At 35.6% G+C, this 21,168-nt stretch overlaps 1 protein-coding gene across 1 annotated transcript in view; it reads left to right on the top strand.

The window, feature by feature from the left end:
- phka1b (phosphorylase kinase, alpha 1b (muscle)) overlaps positions 1-21,168 on the top strand; it is a 54,913-nt gene that overhangs the window by 32,558 nt on the left and 1,187 nt on the right. Inside the window, exons 13-31 of the mRNA XM_056445960.1 lie at positions 1,178-1,256; positions 1,393-1,527; positions 4,050-4,159; positions 5,874-6,018; positions 6,100-6,178; positions 6,266-6,336; positions 8,488-8,649; positions 8,738-8,814; positions 10,156-10,301; positions 10,882-11,035; positions 14,229-14,308; positions 14,391-14,469; positions 14,546-14,675; positions 16,629-16,730; positions 17,964-18,079; positions 18,173-18,217; positions 18,292-18,453; positions 20,223-20,276; positions 20,346-20,546. Of these exons, the coding sequence (XP_056301935.1) occupies positions 1,178-1,256; positions 1,393-1,527; positions 4,050-4,159; positions 5,874-6,018; positions 6,100-6,178; positions 6,266-6,336; positions 8,488-8,649; positions 8,738-8,814; positions 10,156-10,301; positions 10,882-11,035; positions 14,229-14,308; positions 14,391-14,469; positions 14,546-14,675; positions 16,629-16,730; positions 17,964-18,079; positions 18,173-18,217; positions 18,292-18,453; positions 20,223-20,276; positions 20,346-20,546 (2,127 nt within the window). The remainder of the gene's footprint in view (positions 1-1,177; positions 1,257-1,392; positions 1,528-4,049; positions 4,160-5,873; positions 6,019-6,099; positions 6,179-6,265; positions 6,337-8,487; positions 8,650-8,737; positions 8,815-10,155; positions 10,302-10,881; positions 11,036-14,228; positions 14,309-14,390; positions 14,470-14,545; positions 14,676-16,628; positions 16,731-17,963; positions 18,080-18,172; positions 18,218-18,291; positions 18,454-20,222; positions 20,277-20,345; positions 20,547-21,168) is intronic.

Below are 21,168 nucleotides of genomic sequence, written 5' to 3'. Positions count from 1 at the left end.
TGGTGAAAACTGTACATTCTAGCCAAACCATCCTTCTGCAATCTTATACCAAAAACGTAAATATGTGCAGTTATAATCACGAAAAATGTGGCAGAGCGTTGCTTTCATGTGATTGTATTGTATTGCAATATGGAACAGTTAAGTGTTGATGTTAAATCAAAAGTAATTCAGAAATACTTGAAAATGAAATGATTTAATGACAATAATTCTCTATGGTTACAACTGAATTAGTTACAATATAAATGTATAAAATGATAAAACATGAAATGATAAAAACATATGGTAATAATTGTACCCAGCTTTAATGTAAAATAAAGTTACCTGAGAGAGAAGGAGAGACAGGGGGAAGAGTGAAACAAAGAGAGTAGGCCCCGAAGATAGCCTGATAGCAGTAGAGTCAGAGAAGAGAGACTCCAGAGCAGGAGAGGAGCAGGAAAGATAGGACAGAGCAAAGTTTACCAACTATTTTGTATCTTTCTTGACCATGTGACCAAAGCCCAAATACTGAGACATTCTAACTGACCAATCAACACACTGTTAAAAAATGCAGGGCTCCACACAATTCATTCATGTTGTCCCAACACAAATTGATTGAGTTAACACTTTCAACAAATTTATGTGAATTGAACATAAAAAACTCAGTTGTCCCAATGAAGCTCAAGAATTGGGTTGTTTCAGCTTTTTTTAATTAAGTAGTTTGAACGAGTGCATGTGACCACATTGTAAAACCCCCAAAGTCCACACATCAGGCCCTTATCTAATCAGTATCTGCCTTTGGAGTCAGTATGGACCTTCTCGGTGAAACATACGTTGCCAAACATATGTTTTGCCATATTAGCAAATGCATATGATAATTTTCATTCTTACATTGTGATTTCATGCTTTTAAAATAGCTTTAAATTAGCAATATTAGACTTTAAACAAGCATTATTGGGCACTTTATATTATCCATCTTAACCATGGTTTTACCACAGATCATTTTTAGGAGTTAAACATAATCTCAAATTATCTAGAATTTTTCAAAGGAATATATAATTCAACCATGAAATTGGTAGTTAAACTGGTTATACAAATACTAAAAGCTTTGTTGCTACATTTTTACTATAATAAAATGATGGTTATTTTTTGCAAAAGGTACTATATATGTCAAATAGCAAACTGTTTTTTGCCTTCACAGGGTTTGTTAGCACCTGGAGAAATCGATCCCCTCAACAGACGCCTCTCCACTATCCCCAAACCTGATGTGGTGGTTCAAGGTAACATCTGCAGTGTTTGACAACAGCTTAATGTGGGTTAATCAATTTAGAAACTTGTGTTTGTTGTTGAATCTATTATATAATCATTCCCTTTCACAGCATTTACACTGGCCGTCTTCCATTCTTGTGCTTTCAGTGTCGATCCTGGCAGAAAATGATGAGATTAAACATCTCCTACAGAGCCATGGCATTGACTCTGAAACCCTGGAGGACATTCACCCCATCCGAGTTCAGCCCTCTAGAGTTCTCAGCCACATCTATGCCAGACTAGGTGAACTCAGAGCAGAGATCAGTCAGACTGAAGTAAAAACACTACTATCATCTTCATGTCCTTTCACACCTCTGTGGAAGAAAGAGGTTCATATGACCTCTTTAACACCTCAATACAATGAAATAAGTGACCACAGCATACACACACACAAAAAGAAAATTGAAAGTTTTTTACTTGAAGTGTTTTCTTGAGTAAAATTCATTTATGGGATAAAGAAATATTTGCTTACAATTAATATTATTTGATGACTAATTTCACTAAGTACCTATCATTTGTTTGTACATTTTACTCAAACAATGCATTACTGAATTAAGCCATGCTTTTAAAGTGTATGCTTAACCTAAAAACATTATAAGAGATAGTTCTTGCAAAACAGAGGATTCTGACATCATTTACTCACCCTTCATGTCACAAAACCTTAGCTTCTGTCTTCTGTTAAACACAAAAGGATATATTCTGAAGAAAGTTGAAACCAGTAACCATTGACTTTAATTGAATTAGTTTTTCCTACTGGGTAACTGGATTTCAGCTTCCTTCAGGGAATCTTCTTATAAGTTCAGCAGAAAAAAACCCTCAAAAATGTTTGGAACCACTTGAAGGAAAGTAAATAGTAGGGATGTCCAGATCCAATCATGTGATCAGAAATCGGGCCTGATCACGCGGTTTCAGACTCGATCGGAATCGGACTTTACCTCCTAATCAGGACTTGAATATATATATCAGAATCAGAATCAGAAAGAGCTTTTCGTTTTGTTTTCGTGACAGAGCTTCTACAGTGGAACAGCATTACAGAGACAGGACAAAAAACAGATGTGAGTAGTGAATGCAAAAAAAGTAGTGAATGCAAATATACAAATTGATAAGTGTATGTACAGCTATATTACTATATACAATGTTATATGAGCAGCTGTTATGTGCAAATTGGCATGTAAAGTGTGTTGTTAAATAAGTGTATATGTGTATAAAAGTGTATAGCAAGTAGTGATGTTGGTTCCACAATCATTATCATCAAGTGTTCATGAGATGGATTGCCTGAGGGAAGAAACTGTTTCTGTGTCGGGCTGTTCTGGTGCGTAGTGCTCTGTAGCGTCGACCAGAAGGTAAAAGTTCAAAGAGGCAGTGTGCTGGGTGTGAGGGGTCCAGAGTGATATTGGCAGCCCTTCTGTTCGCTCTGGATAAGTACAGTTCTTGGGGAGTAGGAAGGGTTGTACCAGTGATTCGCTCAGCAGTCCGAACTATTCGACGCAGTTTTTGGAGGTCATATTTTGTAGCTGAGCTAAACCAGACAGTTATTGATGTGTAGATGACTGATTCAATGATGGAGGTGTAGAACTGTTTCAGCAGCTCCTTTGGGAGGTTAAACTTCCTCAGCTGACGAAGAAAGTACAGCCTCTGTTGAGCTTTTTGACAATGGAGTCAATGTGAGTGTCCCACTTCAGGTCCTGAGAGATGGTGGTGCCCAGGAACCTGAATGACTCCACTGCTGCCACAATGCTGTCCATGATGCTCAGTGGGGGGAGAGCAGGGGGGTTTCTCCTGAAGTCCAATATCATCTCCATGTGTTGAGCTCCAGCGTGTTGAGCTATATATATATATATATATATATATATATATATATATATATATATATATATATATATATATATATATATTCTCATTTTTGACACAGAAACATCAACACGTGCAGCATGACATCTCATTGTTGCAGAGTTGTTGTCGCTATTGATTAAATGCTGGCAAAGTAGAACACAGAAGCAGCTTGATGCAGAAAGCGCGAGTATATCTGCGGTCTGGAGGTATTACAAAGTTGATGACGACAACATTGCCATAGGAAACTGTGAGATATATAAACTTGGCATTGCAAGAGGTGGAAAGTTAAAGACTAAATTTAACACAACAAACCTGATAAGACACATCAAAAACAAACGTAGAACCTCGATTTGAAATGCTGTTTCGCCATTTCACAGAGAAAGCTCTGCCAGCTCTTTATAAGAAGATTTCTGACAAACTAATTGTCCTGGTATAAGATGTACCCCATGTTTTGTTCACCACAGACATATGGAGTTTGTCCGTAGCTTCCATGTCTCTACTAAGCCTTTATGTGTTTTAGAAGTATCGGATCGGGTTTCGGTATTGGTAGATACTCAAAATCTAATGACTTGGACTCTGACTCGAGGGCAAAAAAACCTGATCGAGACATCCCTAATAAATAGTGTGTAAATTTTCATTTTGGGGTGAACTATCTCTTTAAATAAACAGCACAGTAGACTGTTACAAACTATAAGGTAAAACACGGATACAAAAAAGTAATGAAGTACCTCAATACTTAAAAACAACAACACACAATCCTGTTAACAATGGGGTTTTTTGTATGAAATTGTCATTTTGGATATAAAACGATGTTATACAACAGAAATACATTCAGACTCATACAGTAGCAAGTTACTACACTTAACAACAAAAACAGTAATAAAAAACATCAACAAACTGAACAAAATGTTATCAATTTGTCTTTTTTTCAGGGCGAAACCAAAGGCTGGGACTCACTGGACGACCGTACCGGCGAATTGGTGTGTTGGGAACATCTAAATTCTACATTATTCGTGACACCATCTTTACCTTCACACCTCAAGTAGGTCAACATGCAAATTAGTATTTCTTGATAATTATTTAAATAATCCTGGACCATACAACCAATTATAAATGTGAATGATTTGCTATTAACATTTATACATCACCTGAAAGTTAAATAAGCTTTTCCTTAATGTTAAAAAACAACAACATTTGTTTCAACTACTGGAATCTGAGGCTTCAAAAAAAATCTAAATACTGAGAAAATCACCTTTAAAGTTATCTAAATTAAGTGCTTAGCCATGCATTTTACTGATCAAAATTTTTATTTTGATATATTTATAGTTGGAAACGTAAAAAACATATTCATGGAACATGATCTTTACTTTATATTCTAATAATAAAGGAAACATCAATAATTCTGACCCACACAATGTATTTTCGACATAAGATTTAAGGTTTTGTGGTCCAGAGACACATATTACATGCCAGATTTACCAAACATGGCAAATAAGTATGAGTCTGCTCATACTCGTCATTTACTCAACCTCAAGTGGTTTCAAATCTGTGGTTTCTTTCCTTTGTTGAACACAAAAGAAGATATTCCAGAGGAACTTGATAACCGTTGACCATGAGCCATTGACTTCCATAGTTAGAAAATAACCTACTATTGTTACCTGTTTCCGGTCTTAAGAGTTAATTATTTCAAATATTATTCTGTGTTTAACAGAAGAAAGAAAATCAAACATGTTTAAAATAATTCTAGGGATACTAAATGATAGCAGAATATTCTGTTTTGGGAGAACATGCATTTTTATGCCATAATACATTGCTCCAGGTACATTTTCTTGCACATTTCAGTTAACAAATCTACAGGAGGGTGCTGTCTACATTTTTGCGAATCTGAAATACAATATTTAGGGTATGTATTATTACATGTTTCAGATTCACGTCCTTTTTGTACACATTCATGAGTAGGCAGAGCTTGTCATACAGATCACCTAGCAAAGCACTGACTTTAACCCAACCAATACGTATTTCAGCTGCAAACATAAGAGAAAATATGCACTGTGACTGCATAGTTTTACCTTGATTTTACATTGCTTTTATCTTCTTTGTGAAACTGTTTCACTGAACTTGAACCCAAGTGCTCTACATTTCATTAAAATGTAAGTTAAAGCACATATTTCTAAAAATCCTGTGTTGAATTTTGCGGTTAATCACAATTGTTGTGAAGATGAGTAAAAAATAATGTGAGCGCATTTGTTCAATGCTTTGAAAGGTGCATTTTTGTTCACTGTGTGATGTAATATGAACTGAAACATGAAGACATAGAGTAGTTCCTCCTCCTTTAAAAAAATACGTTTTTATCACAGGGGTTGAGCTCTAGCACAGATATCAATAGCGTATTAAATGTTACCGGCCATGTCAGATATTAGTAAGCATTTGATTGGTCAGAAGATTTGATGAAAAACTGAAGTATGAGATGACATCATAAAAAAGATCCATTAAGGCAGAAGTGACAAACTGCAAGCTTTGGATGTTTATATCTTCTTAATGCAAATTTTGTCACTGTTTTAAAGCACACTAGCTTATAGATATCCTTACCACCAACATACTGATACTAACATCTAAAAAAAATTATTTTGATTTCATAGGGACTTAAAGTACTTTTTTTAATATAAAAATTATTTGCAAACACAATCTGTTAGTAAATCTGGGCCTTAGCACCTACTCAGCTAATCTACTGGTTTTAATCCTGATCCAATGTCCAGTTTGTCGACCATCATGAGTTCTACCTGGCCCTGGACAATCACATGATCGTGGAGATGCTGCGTGTCGACCTCTTCTACCTGTGCTCTCACTGGAGGATGACAGGACGACCCACCGTCACCTTCCCCATTTCACACGGCATGCTCAGTGAGTGACCTCAACACACCCAACATATGCAGGCAACAGCTGTTCATTCTGAGAAACTCATTTGGTTTTTGTCCATTGCAGGCGATGATTACAAACACATTAATCCTACGGTTTTGGCAACCCTGAAAAAATTACAAGACGGTTATTTTGGAGGAGCAAGGTAATGTATTTAAACAGGTCAGAACAAATCTGATCATTATTACTCAGCTGAAGCCTGAAGTCAAATCATTTTTTTTTACATTTCAAGGGTTACGACTGGAAAACTGTCTGATTTTCTTGACACCTCCTGTTGTGCTCATCTTACTTTTATGGACTGTGGTGAGTGAGCCAGCAGAAGCACGTCTGATGCTCATTTTTAAGACTAATACTACAGCCGATAGTTCATCCAAAATTGAGAACAATTACTTTCTTTCTTCTGTGAGCACAAAAGGTTTTCTAATTTATTTCTTTTTTTGAAAAATTGCCACACGCCGCTTTTTGTCTTCATCATGAAAGCCAGCGGAGTCCACGGTTATTTAGAAATCTTCTTTTGTGGTCCAAGAAAGAAAGAAAAATACAGGTTTTTGAAAAGAAATTATGGCGAACAAATGAATTATTTTTGGGTGAACTACCCTTGTGAACATAACGTGTGCATGCTTATTTGTATTGATTTTGCCCCTCAAACCATCAAAGCGTTTTCTAAAAAAACTACTGGCAGATAATGTAACAGTACAAAGAAATAATCTGTTAAAATGTATTTTATAAAACGTACATTTGCGAGAGTTTATTTCTTAGCTGTCATTTGTACTTTCATTTAAGTGTATTTTACAAGATGTAAAATAAGTCTCTGATGTCCCTATAGTGTGTATGTGAAGTTTAAGTTCAATATACCCCATAAATAATGTTTTATAACTCCTTGAAACAACCCTTTTAGGCTTTGATTCCAGTTGTGCTGTTTTGGTGACTGTTGCTTTATATTTGAATGAGCTACTAATGCCTGCGTGTCAGCATAGTGGCAGATTCAATGCTAATGAGGGAGAGATCTTCACTAGTGGGCGGGGCTTTCCCCCTCCGATGACACAACACAGATGCAGAATGTCAATCAAAGTGTTTCTGCAAACTGTTTTTATGAAGTGTGATTATAAAAAATACAATTATTTACTATTTAGAAGCTGGTTATACTCACAGACTGTTGCCACACAACTGTGTTTAAAGCCCTTATAAAAGTGATTTTTGCATAATAGGTGAATTTTAAGACTAATAAAATTTTTGTCATGCTTTAAAGGAGTAAAAGCTATATTGAGGTCTTATGGGCCATTCACACAGGATGTATTTTTGTGACGCGCTACATTTCATATTTACCATTTAGAAGCTGGTTATACTCACAGACTGTTGCCACATAACTGTTTAAACCCCTTATAAAAGTGATTTTTGCATAATAGGTTCCCTTTAAAGCAGGGATGCCCAAACTTTTTCTTATGAAGGGACAAAACCAAACTTGATTGAGGCTAATGGGCCAAAGATAAATATAGTTGCCATGTGTAATTTCCTTATTTATACAATTTAAAAATAACTAGAAAACATTGCTTTATATTAACTAATACAGTGTATTTTACGTTACATTTTATAATGAACTTTATAACTCATTTACACTAGGTTTTGCCTTGATTTACTCGCTGGTGTCTTCTTCATAGTCCTCTCTCCATCGAGTGACAGTATTTACGTTTTAAAAACTCAGATTAATTCACAACATTTAATTTCTGTTTACTTTTTTGTAGCTCTGCAATAAAACAAACAAAGGAAAAAGATTTAGAATTAGAAATGACGATCTCTGTTAAAGGCATCCTCCCCAACTTTCTCCATCATTCTCACTCTCTTCTCAGTGGGCCAAATCAAACGTCCCTACCTTGGCCATATCTGCTTTAAAGATTACTTTTTTACTAGGATGCCTTCCTAATTCACTGATCCAGGCTGGAAATGTTTGTTTTTTTTTAAATAGGACTGTTTGTCTTTAACAGTGATGTGTTTTTGTGTGTGTGCGTGTGTCATGTTATTTCGCATGCGGCTTCCCTTCGTAAATGGATCCTACATAACTAAATATAATTTCCTTGAAGAATCACTCAATCAATGCATTATTTAATCATTGTGTTCTTATTTCATTATTTTAAATGAATAAATGAACAATTACCAACAATTTCATTGTCTGCATGGTTAAGTCCGCTGTCAGGGATTTGTCACTTTTAGGTTTTCTGCATGCTTTTTAATGTTGAGATGTGTAGCCTGAGGCATTTTGAGGCATTTTGCTCACCTGCACAGGCGGATGGAGGACAGACAGTTTTGTGACAAAGCAGTAGCTGCAATGACACTTTTATATATTGACACGTACTGAAAAACTCAGGTTCATCTCCAAACTGACAGAAGATTTGCTCAAGCCTCGGAGGCCTTCATTTAATTGCGTGTGTGCGTTTGTGTGTGTGTGTGTGTTTGCAGAGGTAGATGACCTGGCTGTGTATCTGGACCAGCTGCTGGCAGTTCCTCAACAGCATCCCATTGGTGCCACTAAAGGAGGCCTGAGTCGCTTTAGGGCAGCAGCCAGAAAGGCTCGAGAGATGGTGTCTCTGGTGCACAAAGCCAGAGAGCTCAATATACACAGTGAGTTTGCTACTGGACCCGCTGTCCTTTTTTATGCTATATATATATATATATATATATTCATCTAATTATTTTGACCTCTTCGCAGATGTGCACATGTACCTTCCAACCAAACTTTTCCATTCTCCGACACCAAACCTTAATCTGCTGGATAACAAAGAGAAGGTAGATAACATGACATTTTTGTAGGTAGATAACATTTTGCTTTGACTGTTGAGCAACAATTAGAATAAACACTTCGCTGTCTCTGCTCTCCATTAAATGTGTGCTTGGTTTTCTTTTATTTAATCAGGATTTTATGTATTTATACTGTTTTTACTGACTATGTACAAACCTTTCATCAAGACTCCTGGAAATGTTGTGGTTGTTCTGCGTTTGGTTCGGTACTTGTCAAAAGTCACATTAGGATAGTTTTTTCGGTCACAATTTATAATAACTATACACTATGAACCATTTATTAAGCATTAGCAGATAGTGAATTCATTATTTGTTTAGCATTAACTCTACATTAATAAACATTAGTAAGCAGTTTATAACTGCAGCTACAAATGCTCTATTCTTGACATACAACCACATTTATAACGTGCTTAATAATTGTACTTTATACTTGGTAAATGATTTATTTCTCATTACTAAATTAAGTATTGCATTATTTACGAATCATTTTTTTAAGCATAGTTGGTTGTTTTTTTTAAGATTATTCAGAATGTGTGAGTAAATGATTAATAAACTATTCAAATTATTCAGGTATTATATTAATAATAAGTTATTATTGAGGTATATACTAATAGTTAATTTGTATGTTAATAAATGCTTTATTAACTCAACTTCAACCGGTTTTGTGACCTAATCTAAAGTGAGGACTATTTATGCTTTATAAATCCCTAATAAATGACAATTAAAGGCTCAGTTAAATTCTAAACAGGAAAAAAAGAAAACAAATGACTTTATTCATTCCTATTCGTTTGAAGATACACAAATGAAACTGCATCGAATCAAAAATAAATCTTTGCAACATTATCTAAAATAAAATTACTGTACAGTTTTAACATTGCATCATATTATATTGTTAAATTATTATATTGTTGTTGTTTTATCCAATTTGTTGTTATATTTTGGCATCCATGTTATTCAGCAATGTTTAAACTTTACAGTAATTTTACTTTTTAGATAAGATTGCAAAGATTATTGTCCATTTGATACCAAGCCTTTAATTGTCATTTATAAGGAATTTATAAAGCACGAATAGTCCTCACTTTAGATTTAGGTCACAAAACTGCATGAAGTTGACTTAATAAAGCAATTATTAACATACATAGTAACCATTAATATATGCCTGAATAATAAGAACTATAAACGTTCATTTCAATAGTTTATTAATCATTTACTAACTTATTCTGTATGATCTTCAAAACCTACATCTACTGGTAAATACAAATAGTTTATATAATGCAATACTTCATTTAGTAATGAAAAATCATCATGATATCTCTCACCATTTCAAAGGTGTCTGAGACGCAGACTCCTCAACCTCTGAATCTGCCCAGAGATGTCAACGGCGGGATTGACCACCCAGCTCTGGTGCAGATGCTGAAGCAGAATCTGAACCTGCAGGACCAGGCCGATATCCTCTACATCCTCTTCAAAGACAAGTCAGTATCTCTGAAATCACTCGAAGGGTTTGTTAAAGTTCACAGGAACTGGGAGTTGTGACCATTTTTTTCTGTATTGTCACACAGTTAAATAGGAACAAGAACAAGAAAACAGTGGGCGCGGCTTGTTTTTTTTTTTTACTAAGAGCTGTCTGGATGTAGTAAAGTAGGCATTTCATTAAGTAATATGGAGAAAAGCGTTTGGGGAGTGTTATTACAACCTAACAGACACCTCCTCCTCACCATTTCTGTTTGATGTCAAAACTGATTAAATATGGTTAAATAGTGGTTAAATATGTTAGCCATGCATGCCCAATTGCTAAGATATACATAAGCTGAGAATTTAACTGAAAAACAAACAGGAAGTGCATTTTCAGATTTCAATTGAAGATTAGAAGGGCAAACAGTTTTTTTCTTAATGACATGCACAGATGACATGTTAAGCACAAAACTAGCAATGTAAGCTAACAAAATCATATGGTTCGTTTTGATTTCATGGGGACTTTAAAAGAGCTGTATTCTGACTGTGGCGGCTGAGGACTGAATTGAATTGAAGTGTTGTTGGGATTTCTGTTATAAGGGGAATAGACTGGGACACCAAGCTACACGGGAAAGGTTGGCCTGTAAGACGACTGCTGAGTGATTTGTATGAAAAAGCAGGAAGCCTGAAGCACTGGGGCCTCATCCGGATGATCTGCGGGATGCTACGCAAGAAAGTGGAAGAGCTGGATGCTGTGAGTCACAGGACTGCCACTCTTATAATGCTAAATCAATCTACTTACACTGTAGAAAATGCTGGGTTTCACACAATTCCTTCATGTTGTCCAAACACAAATCAAATATTCATTCATTAATTTTCCTTCAGCTTAGTCCCTTATATATCAGGGGTTGCCACAGTGGAATGAACCGCCAACTATTCCAGCATGTTTTAGGCAGCGGATGCCCTTCCGGCCGCAACCCAGTACTGCACTCTTTTAAAAAAAAGGTACGGTGGTACAAATAATGTTCCTTGAGGAACAGTTTTGTACCTTTGTAAGACCTATGAGAAGACCTCATATGATACTGTTCTGTACCTTTCATGGTACAACTGGAATGAAGGAACACAATTGTTCTCATATAAAAGGTACAAAAAAGGTTGGACAACACCTTTATTACAATATCTATGAAAAAAATATTACTGGAAAGGCAAAGTGATTTTATGAATAATTTCCATATTAAAACATGAATCATCACTTAAAAACATATGTTTAAACAAACTCATAAACAATCATCATTAAGTTCTATAATACAATAATGTAAAACAACTGGTAAAACATAAATCTGTATTGTAAACTAAACATTTAAAGCATTTAAAATATATGTTTGGTAAGCACTTTTGACAGTGTTAAGGTACAAAGTGACTTGTCAATGTGGTGGTAGCTTTATGGATCAGATTTGCACCTTGGATGAAGGTACAGTATTGTATCTGCAGGTTTTAAAAACTAAAGGTACATTTTGGTTTCCCATGGTACAAATCATGTCTTTAAAGGTACAAACTGTGATGGTAGAAATTTGTTTCTTTGTCTTAAGGTACAATTCAGTCCCATGAAATGTTACTGCCTCGGTGACAAGGGTTTGTACCTTCTTTGGTACAAAATTGTACCATTTTTTTTTTTTTTTTTTGAGAGTGTGGGAAAACAAATTGATTAAGTTAACTTAACTATTTTTACAAATGGATTGAACATAAAACAATTGTTGTCCCAAAAAAACCTCAAGAATCGTGTTGATTCAGCTCATATATATAAGTACAAGCAGCATATATATATATAATGTAAAATCTTACAGGAATGAAAGAGACAAGTATAAGAAAATAAAAACAAAGAATAAAAGTGATTAAAAACAGATAAAAATGTTAAAACAGGGTATTAAAGAACAGTATGTCTGATAATATTTTTTCTTCTGGAGAAAGTCTTATTGCTTTTATTTTGAGTAGAATAAAAGCAGTTTAAATTTTTTAAATCCATTTTAAGATCAAAATTATTAGCCCCTTTCAGCTATTTTTTTTCGACTGTCTACAGAACAAACCATCGTTATACAATAACTCGCCTAATTACCCTAACCTGTCTATCTAACCTAATTAAGCTAATTAAGCTTTTAAATGTCACTTTAAGCTGTATAGAAGTGTCTTGAAAACTATCTAGCCTAATATTATTTACTGTCATCATGGCAAAGATAAAATAAATCAGTTATTAGAAATGAGTTATTACAACTATTATGATTAGAAATGTGTTGAAAAAAATCTTCTCTCCGTTAAACAGAAATTAGGGGAAAAAATAAACGGGAGCTAATAATTCAGGGGGGCTAATAATTCTGACCTCAACTGTAAGCTTAATGGAGGGGTAGCACGGTGGATCAGTGGTTAGCACTCACGTGGTCACCTCACAGCAAGTGGTCACTAAGTCTTTTTTTAAATTTATTGAACATTTTATGTTTAGAACTATTTAGAAGAAATCCAGAGATCCATCCGACAGAAAGGTAGATTATAATAAAAATAGTAATAGTGGAATATAAGGTACAAAATCAGAACTGAGACTTGTCTGATACAGTCTCACTTATGTTTGATCAAGATCGTATAGTTTTCCTGCTGGCTTCATTGAAATTGGCTGTGGTATATTCCAAATGAATAATGTCCAGTTAGTAGAGTTTGCAAGATCAACTGGAGTATTTTATTTATTTTATTTTATTTTATTTGTGTATTTGGCAGGGACAGTGTACATTAATTAGCATTTCTGCAAATGCACCAGAATTAGCCAGAAGGCTATTTTTCATCTGTTGTGCCTGGACAACTTAAAAAACAATACAAAAAGTATACAATCAATCAAGCACAGTTAAGAAGCACTAATAAAAAGTATATATGTACAAATTAAACTAAAAACACCAATATTATGTAATAGAGATAAAAATAGTTCAAACACATTTAAACAACAAATCATTAAGATGGCAGGCACAAATGGTAACATGCTAAGTAGGTTCATGCTAATAGGAATAATGACACGTCTGATGCGCTATAAATCAGATTTTGAAGTGTTTTTTGAACATATTGAAAGAGGTTATTTCTCTGATGTTGCCAGAGACAGAGCTCCACTCCTGTGCAGCTGTAACTGAAAAGTCACCCTGACCAAAGGCACTTTTCTGGAGTGGGACAATACAGTCTCCTCGGTCTGCCCCTCGTGTTGCTCTGTGTGTGGTGTTCCTGATGTTTATAAACTGACTGAGAGGTGGAGATGACAGACCATAAATGATGAATGATGAGTGTGACCTTATGAACCGTAAATTAGACATATTAAATTTGACACGGTTACAGACCTTTTTAATTTGCGATTTAAAAGTTAATTTTCAGTCAAATAGGACCCCAAGATGTTTGATTTCAAATACAATGTGTATTTTGTCCTCAGCAACGTAGACATCTGTTAGATTATTTGCTATGTTTGTTTTAGAAAAGTACAGTGCAACTGTTTTGTTTACAGTGAGTTTTAAACAGGACTGGTCATTAACAGGACCTGTTAATGGAAAAAAAAATATCGATTCATTTAAAGTCAGCAATCAATCAAAATGAAGAATTAGTAGAAGATGAATCCAGCCATAGTTTCAGAATCATCTTTAAAGGGTTTTAAGTTTTTAAAGTTCTCTGGAGATTTTAAATTGATTTTGTCCTTTGGAAGTTGATTGGATCGTTTGAATCATTTCGTTTTGCTATTGGTGGTGCTATTGGCTATCTTATGTGAATGACAGGTTGTCACCAGAAAAGAGAAGTCCTTGACAAAAGATTACAGTAGCATATGAATTAAAAGGAAATAAAATGTATACTGCAATATTCCATACAAAATAATTCTTCATTTCTATTGCTTGGTGACTTTAAATGAATCTCTATATTTTTTCCATTAACAGGCTTGCTCATACTTATTGATCCATCAGAAACATCTAACAGTCGGCCTTCCTCCTGAGCCAAGAGAGAAAACTATTTCAGCGTGAGTACACACAGACACACACACATTCTCTATGTTTACATTCACGTTTACATCTTCGGTCTACAATGTTTGTCTCCTTCAGCCCGATGCCTCCAGATAAGCTGGCGAGGCTGATCGATGATGCCAGCGAGAACAACCTCACCATTGCCGTCCTCACTCAGGTTAGAGTTCATACCAGATCCACATCTCAGTCTTGTGTGTTTTCATTTCACTGATGCTTACATATGCTCCCGGTAGGAGATCATGGTGTTTCTGGGTATGATCATTCGCACCCAGCCTAAGATCTTCAGTGAAATGTTTCGTCTGCGCATTGGTCTGATTCTTCAGGTCATGGTGACTGAACTGGCCCAGTCTCTCCAATGTTCAGGTATCTCTCAGTTCCTGTTTCAATGTACTCTATTCTCATACATTACAGTGTGTCTTGTTTAATCTTACTTCAGAACAAAAAATAGCGATCATTGATTTTTACAATGATATACTTCCACTATATTGTCATTCAGGCAAATTTAGATCAAGAATCATTTGAAAAACAGGGAGGGTTGGGAAATGGGAGGGATGATGCTTAGAAGTGGGTAGAAAAATTTAGGTTTGATTTAAGAATTCTGCAGGGGTGTTTTTTGTTGTTGCTGGTTCTACTATCATATATTTTATGTCATCTCGTTACTGATTCTTTACTGATAGGCAGAGTTGGGTGTAACATGTTCCACAGTAATGGCTTACTGTATTCTGTATACTGTATTGTTATTAAATTTTTGAGAAACGAAGTAATGTAACGAATGACATTTTAAATTTGTGTAATTTGATTACAGTTACTAAAGTCAGTGTAATTACATTACTTACGTTACAAATATAATTTTTGGAAGAAAAAAGTGCTTCTTTTAAATAATGCTTTCCATTGAACCGTCAGTCAATAAGCAAGCGCTTTTAAATTAGTGGAGAACGTGAGCTGAAATGGTTGCTAGGAGTAGTTGCTTCTTAAACTGGAAATACAGACATTACTTTGATTTCATTGAGAGTAAAAACAAAAACATCGTTGTGAACAGGCTAAATTGAATTTTTGTGTAGGATCGGTAGAGAGGGTACCTTCTGAATATAAAGGGAAGCATAGCTGCTTATGGGGCCGTTCATACCGTATCACGTCTTTTGCACGTGCAAGTTTGTTATTTCCAATGGATGCGCGTGGCTTGCGCGCATATTCGGAGAGCATATTGCACACACTCGCATTTTCCAGGTGCACCAGTTGAAAACCATGAGTCACGCGACAAGAACTGACCGATCAGCTTCATGCTTTGTATGGACTATACACATTTCAGTTCACTAATTACCTCTGACGAACACAGAACACCCAAACACTATAGTGCTTTTGCATACTATGGATGTCAATAGTTACAGCTATTCAGTTTTTTTTCATGGTTTCTTTTGTGTTAAAAAAAAAAAGAACTGGAACAAGTGAATGATCAGACAATTCTAAATTTTGAGAGAACTCTTTAAGCCTTTTGAATATGTCAAGCTGCTGTGATCAACTGATCGTAATGTTTTTCAGTGAGTAATAAATTGCTGCAGTTTATTTTGTATTTTTATAGCTATGTTTTAAAAGTAACTTCAAAGTAAAGTAATTAGTAATCTGATTACTTTTTACATGAAGTAATTAGTAATGTAATCAGATTACAGTTTTCCAGTAGTAGTCAGTATTTTGGAATCTATTACTTTCTTAAAGTAACTTACCCAACACTAATAGGACTTATATTTTTTACATACATTTATATGTTTGTATAATATCTGGAAATAATTGCAATAAAAATATTACCATGAGAGTAATTTAAAGACAGATTAAAGTCTCTATTAAAGGATCTCATCATCTATTTGTAAAAAATACATTTTTAATCATTTTAAATATATACAAAATTGTGTAAGTATGTTTAGTTTTATATAAACATGAATAACAATGGAAGTTTTTACCGATATTTTTGTTTATTTTCTCATAAAATGCATTTGAAACAGTAAAGTAGACACTTTACTAGAATTTAATATGCTATCTTTGCATTTTTGTGAATGTATTTTGATGCAAACACAAAATGGGACATTTTGCCTTTGTCGCGCCTTTCAAAAGCTTTTGGTCAGTTTGATTTTTAATGCTTCTAAATAAAACATTATTATTCATAACCAAGGCTGCATTTCTTTCATCAAAAATACATCAAACCAGATTAAATCATCTGGATATCTTTAAAGCAATTCATTTTTAATCAGTTCACACCCTTAAATTATATATTTTTTGTTACTCTAGGTGAAAGAACAAGATAATCATATCAGTATTTTTTAGGTGAGGAGGCTACAGAGAATTTGATGAACATGAGCCCATTTGAGATGAAAAACCTGCTGCTTAATATTCTCAGTGGCAAAGAATTTGGAGTTCAAAAAAGTGGTAAGCAATTTTCAGCCTTATTCTTATATCTTATTGCCATGCAGCATTAAAGAAGAAGATTATAACTGCATACTCTCTTAAAAGGATAGTTCACACAAAAATGAAAATTCTGACTAATTGCCAACCCAGGCTCATTCTGAAAAAAGTACCTCTATATACATGTCTGGAGAGTGCCAAATATGTCCTAGGAGCTATGTTATTTGCAGTTTTTGTTTTTTGCGAATCCACCAGAGGCCATTGTGTACGCTTTTTCAGATCTCAAATTTCTCTAACGAGTGCCATTCACGCCTGCTGTTCTTGCATAAATCCACCAGAGGCAGCTGTCGACTGATTGAATGACTGACCTATCGACTGACCCACCCAATAGTATTTTTTAAAAGCACAGATTGGTACGGAGGTAAGCTGTCAGCTTGTAAACGCAAAAAGGAACACAGTCATACTGCCCCGTAGCGTTTATTTTAAAAATGACTCTGGCTACATAATTCACGATCTCCAGAAATGTAAATAGGGCTACGTTTTTTAAAATGAGCCTGTGTTGCTAATTACTCTCCCTTGCGTTGTTCCAAAACTCTGACACCTTCGTTTATTCTTGGAACACAAATTAAGATATTTTAGATGAAATTCAAGAGCTCTTTCATCCTGTGTAGACAGCAACAATCCTGAAACCTTCAGTCCAGAAAGGAACCAAAAACATCCTAAAAAAATGTACATGTGTCATTATTAGTTCAATTGTAATAGTTACAATTAGCTGTAGCTGTATGAATACAAAAAAAAAGAAAAGACTTGACAATTTCTCCTCATCAGCTTCAGTTCAGGGTACGTGTTCGCGAGAACACTGTGCACGGTATGCATGTTGCACTGAATAGAAAAGTATTCTTGTAGCTTCAAAAGAATGCGATGGAATGTTCTGGACATATATTTGATTCCTTTCTGGACTTTGAACATTTCTGAACTCTTGCTATCTGTAAGAGTTCTTGGATTTCATCTAAAATATCTTAATTTGTGTTCTGAAGATGAACGAAGGTCTCGGGGGTTTAGAACTACATGAGGAGGAGTCGTTAGTAACAGAATTTTCTTTTTTGGGTGAACTAACACTATGATTGGTCAAATTGTAAGTTAGAATCTTCTTCTTTATTAAGATTTCTCCTTTGAACTGATGCATTAAATAAACAAGTAAACAAGGAGCGGAGAAGACCTTTTCAATGTGTGCATGTGTTTATATTTTTGCATCAGTTCGTTCAGTGGGAAATGCGACCATCTCTGAGGTCAATATCCAAGACAAGAGCAAGCCCAGCTCCACCAAAACCGAAGTGAAAGTTGCAAGTAAACAGGCTGATGATATCAAACTGGTGAGACAGTGTTTGGATTCAGAGGGCTTATGACTCAATTTAATTGCAACAGATTAACTAAGAACAGAAACCCTTTTTTCTTGTGTGCTTAAGGCTGTGTCAGTCCACTCGCTGGATATTGGAAAGATTGAATCAGGGGTGAGTGGTACAGAGGCAAACAGACCTTTATCTTTTTTTCCAGTATAGGTGAAATGAATCTGATTGTTTCACAGAGATACAGACTTCCATCTATCGAGTCATTTCAGGGCTCATTAGGAGCCACACTGGTGGGTGACAGCAGACACGGCCAGTGGCTTCGGCGCAGACGTCTGGATGGAGCGCTAAACAGAGTCCCGGTCGGATTCTATCAGAACGTCTGGAAGATTCTGCAGAAGGTAAAAGTGCAATAACACTAGACAGTATCCACTTCTCAAGGTAATACCATTTAAATTATTCCCTATTATTTATTAAATATTTATGTTTCTATTCATTTACAACTATTTTATTGACTTCATTTTGCACTTGAAACGCTGCTTCAGTGATTATACAGTCAAAAATGGCTGCTTGTTTAAACTACTTAAAACATACCAATTCTAAAGTTTTTTTGGGAGATTGCCATTTATTCATTCAATCATTTTTTTTCCGGCTTAGTCCCTTTATTAATCTGGAGTCGCCACAGCGGACTGAACCACCAACCTATCCAGCATATGTTTTACGCAGCGGATGCCCTTCCAGCTTCAACCCATCATTGGGAAACATCCATACACAGTCAATCACAGGCATACACTACAGACATTTTAGCCTACCCAATTCACCTGTACCACATGTCTTTGGACTTGAGAGGAAACTGGAGCACCCGAAGGAAACCCCACGCGAACACGGGGAGAACATGCAAACTCCACACAGAAACGCTAACTGACCCAGCCGAGGCTCAAACCTTCTTGCTGTGAGGCGATAGCACTACCTACTGCGCAACCGCGTCGCCCTGTTTTATGTTCAATCTACTTAAATTTGTAATTAAGTAACTTAATTGATTTGTTTTGGGACAACATGAAGGAATTGTAACCCAGAATTTTTAGTGTATGACATTTCAGAAAGTTGTGTAATTTAAATCACTATACCTCAATTTGTCTACATCTACCCCAACCCTAAACCAAATCATCAGTTACTAATGTCTATACCTTCTCCAATCCTAAACCAAACCATCATCAGTTATTAATGTCTACACCTACTCCAATTCTAAACCAAACAGTTACAAACATCTACATCTACTCCAACCCTAAACCAAACCATCAGTTATTAATGTCTACATCTACTCCAACCCTAAACCAAACCATCAGTTATTAATGTCTACTCCTACTCCAACCCTAAACCAAACCATCAGTTATTAATGTCTACACCTACTCCAACCCTAAACCAAACCATCAGTTATTAATGTCTACATCTACTCCAACCCTAAACCAAACCATCAGTTATTAATTTCTACACCTACTCCAACCCTAAACCAAACCATCAGTTATTAATGTCTACACCTACTCCAACCCTAAACCAAACCATCAGTTACAAACATCTACATCTACTCCAACCCTAAACCAAACCATCAGTTATTAATGTCTATACCTACTCCAACCCTAAACCAAACCATCAGTTACAAACATCTACATCTACTCCAACCTACTACATCGTGCATGTAAAGCCACGAGGTTTCACACTTGATGTGCTTGCTATTGTACTGTTATTTGTAACATGATTCAATGGGATCTTGATAATTTCAAGAAATGCCTTTACTACAAGTTATGCCTCCTTCATGTTTCCTCGCTTGCAGTCCGTAGACAGGTACTATTGCATTCAATCGCCATTCAAAACAACTAAAATGCTGTATTATCTATGCCAGGTTAGTAGGTGGCGATTATAAAAAAAAAAACACCATGAGCCTGCACATCACAAATGCATTTTTCCAAAGAGCTGTGATCATCTTGCTATTCATTTCAACACCTATTCATTTCATCCTGGCTCAAAATGTCACTTTTGTGTGAACGAACAGCTAAAATAGACGTTATAACTTTTCAATTGCCATGTAAATGCAAAGAGGGACACATTGTGTTGGGTCCAGGTTTGTCAAGCCGATGCTTCAAATTTCATTCTTTTTTTTTGTATTTACCAGTGCCATGGTCTGTCGATTGAGGGCTTTGTGCTTCCATCTTCAACCACAAGAGAGGTAAACAACTTGCCTGACATTGTAGTTTTAATTTAACAGAATGCTAATATAATCTCACAACATTTTCAGATGACTCCTGGAGAAATAAAGTTTGCTGTGCATGTGGAGACAGTGCTGAACCGTGTTGCTCAACCCGAGTACCGTCAGCTGCTGGTGGAGGCCATCTTGGTGCTAACCATGTTGGCGGAGGTGGACATCCAGAGTGTGGGTGGTGTCATTCAGGTGGAGAGGATCGTTCAGATGGCCAGTGACCTGTTTTACAATGATCAGGTAAGCTTCCTTGGGACGTCCTTTACAGAGGCATGAGATTTACCCTTAATCAATGTAAAACTCATTGGCCAGCAGGCATATTACAGAAAGGTCCTGCTGTAACTTTGAAATCTTATCCCATTTGATTGGTAACCATGGTATTTTTAGGTAGCAAAACATTTAGGACAAAAGTTTGTACAGAACTGCATGTACCAAGTTCTTCAAATTATCTTTTTTTTTGTTTAACAGAGGAAAGAAACTCATAAAGATTTAAAAGGAAGTGTAAATGTACATTTGTGGGGCATATAATTGATATTACATTGATATTTCATCAGAACAAGTTTGTGTCTTTTTGATTATTAGCAGTGTACTCTAGGGTGTGAATTGCAGGGGGTTTGGGGGGATTGACCCCCCTAAATAACGCTTGATCCTCCCTGAAGTATATCAAAACAAGATGTATGTGGCATTTGACCTTTAATCGTAAGAAATAGCTTTCTTTAATATTAATTTAACTTCAGCAGCGTTTATTTGAGAGCGCACAAGAAAGTCTGCACTTGAGTCGCATATATTTGAGGGCGCAAGAAGTTTTGTGCATGAACAAAGTAAATCGGCACTCGAGCACAGAGATTTGCATGCGATCTCA

Source organism: Danio aesculapii, chromosome 21 (genome assembly GCF_903798145.1).
Source record: "Danio aesculapii chromosome 21, fDanAes4.1, whole genome shotgun sequence".
NCBI classification, from domain to species: Eukaryota; Metazoa; Chordata; class Actinopteri; order Cypriniformes; family Danionidae; genus Danio; species Danio aesculapii.
The sequence above is the reverse complement of the archived record's forward strand: the minus strand, read 5'-3'. Positions and strand labels throughout refer to the sequence as shown.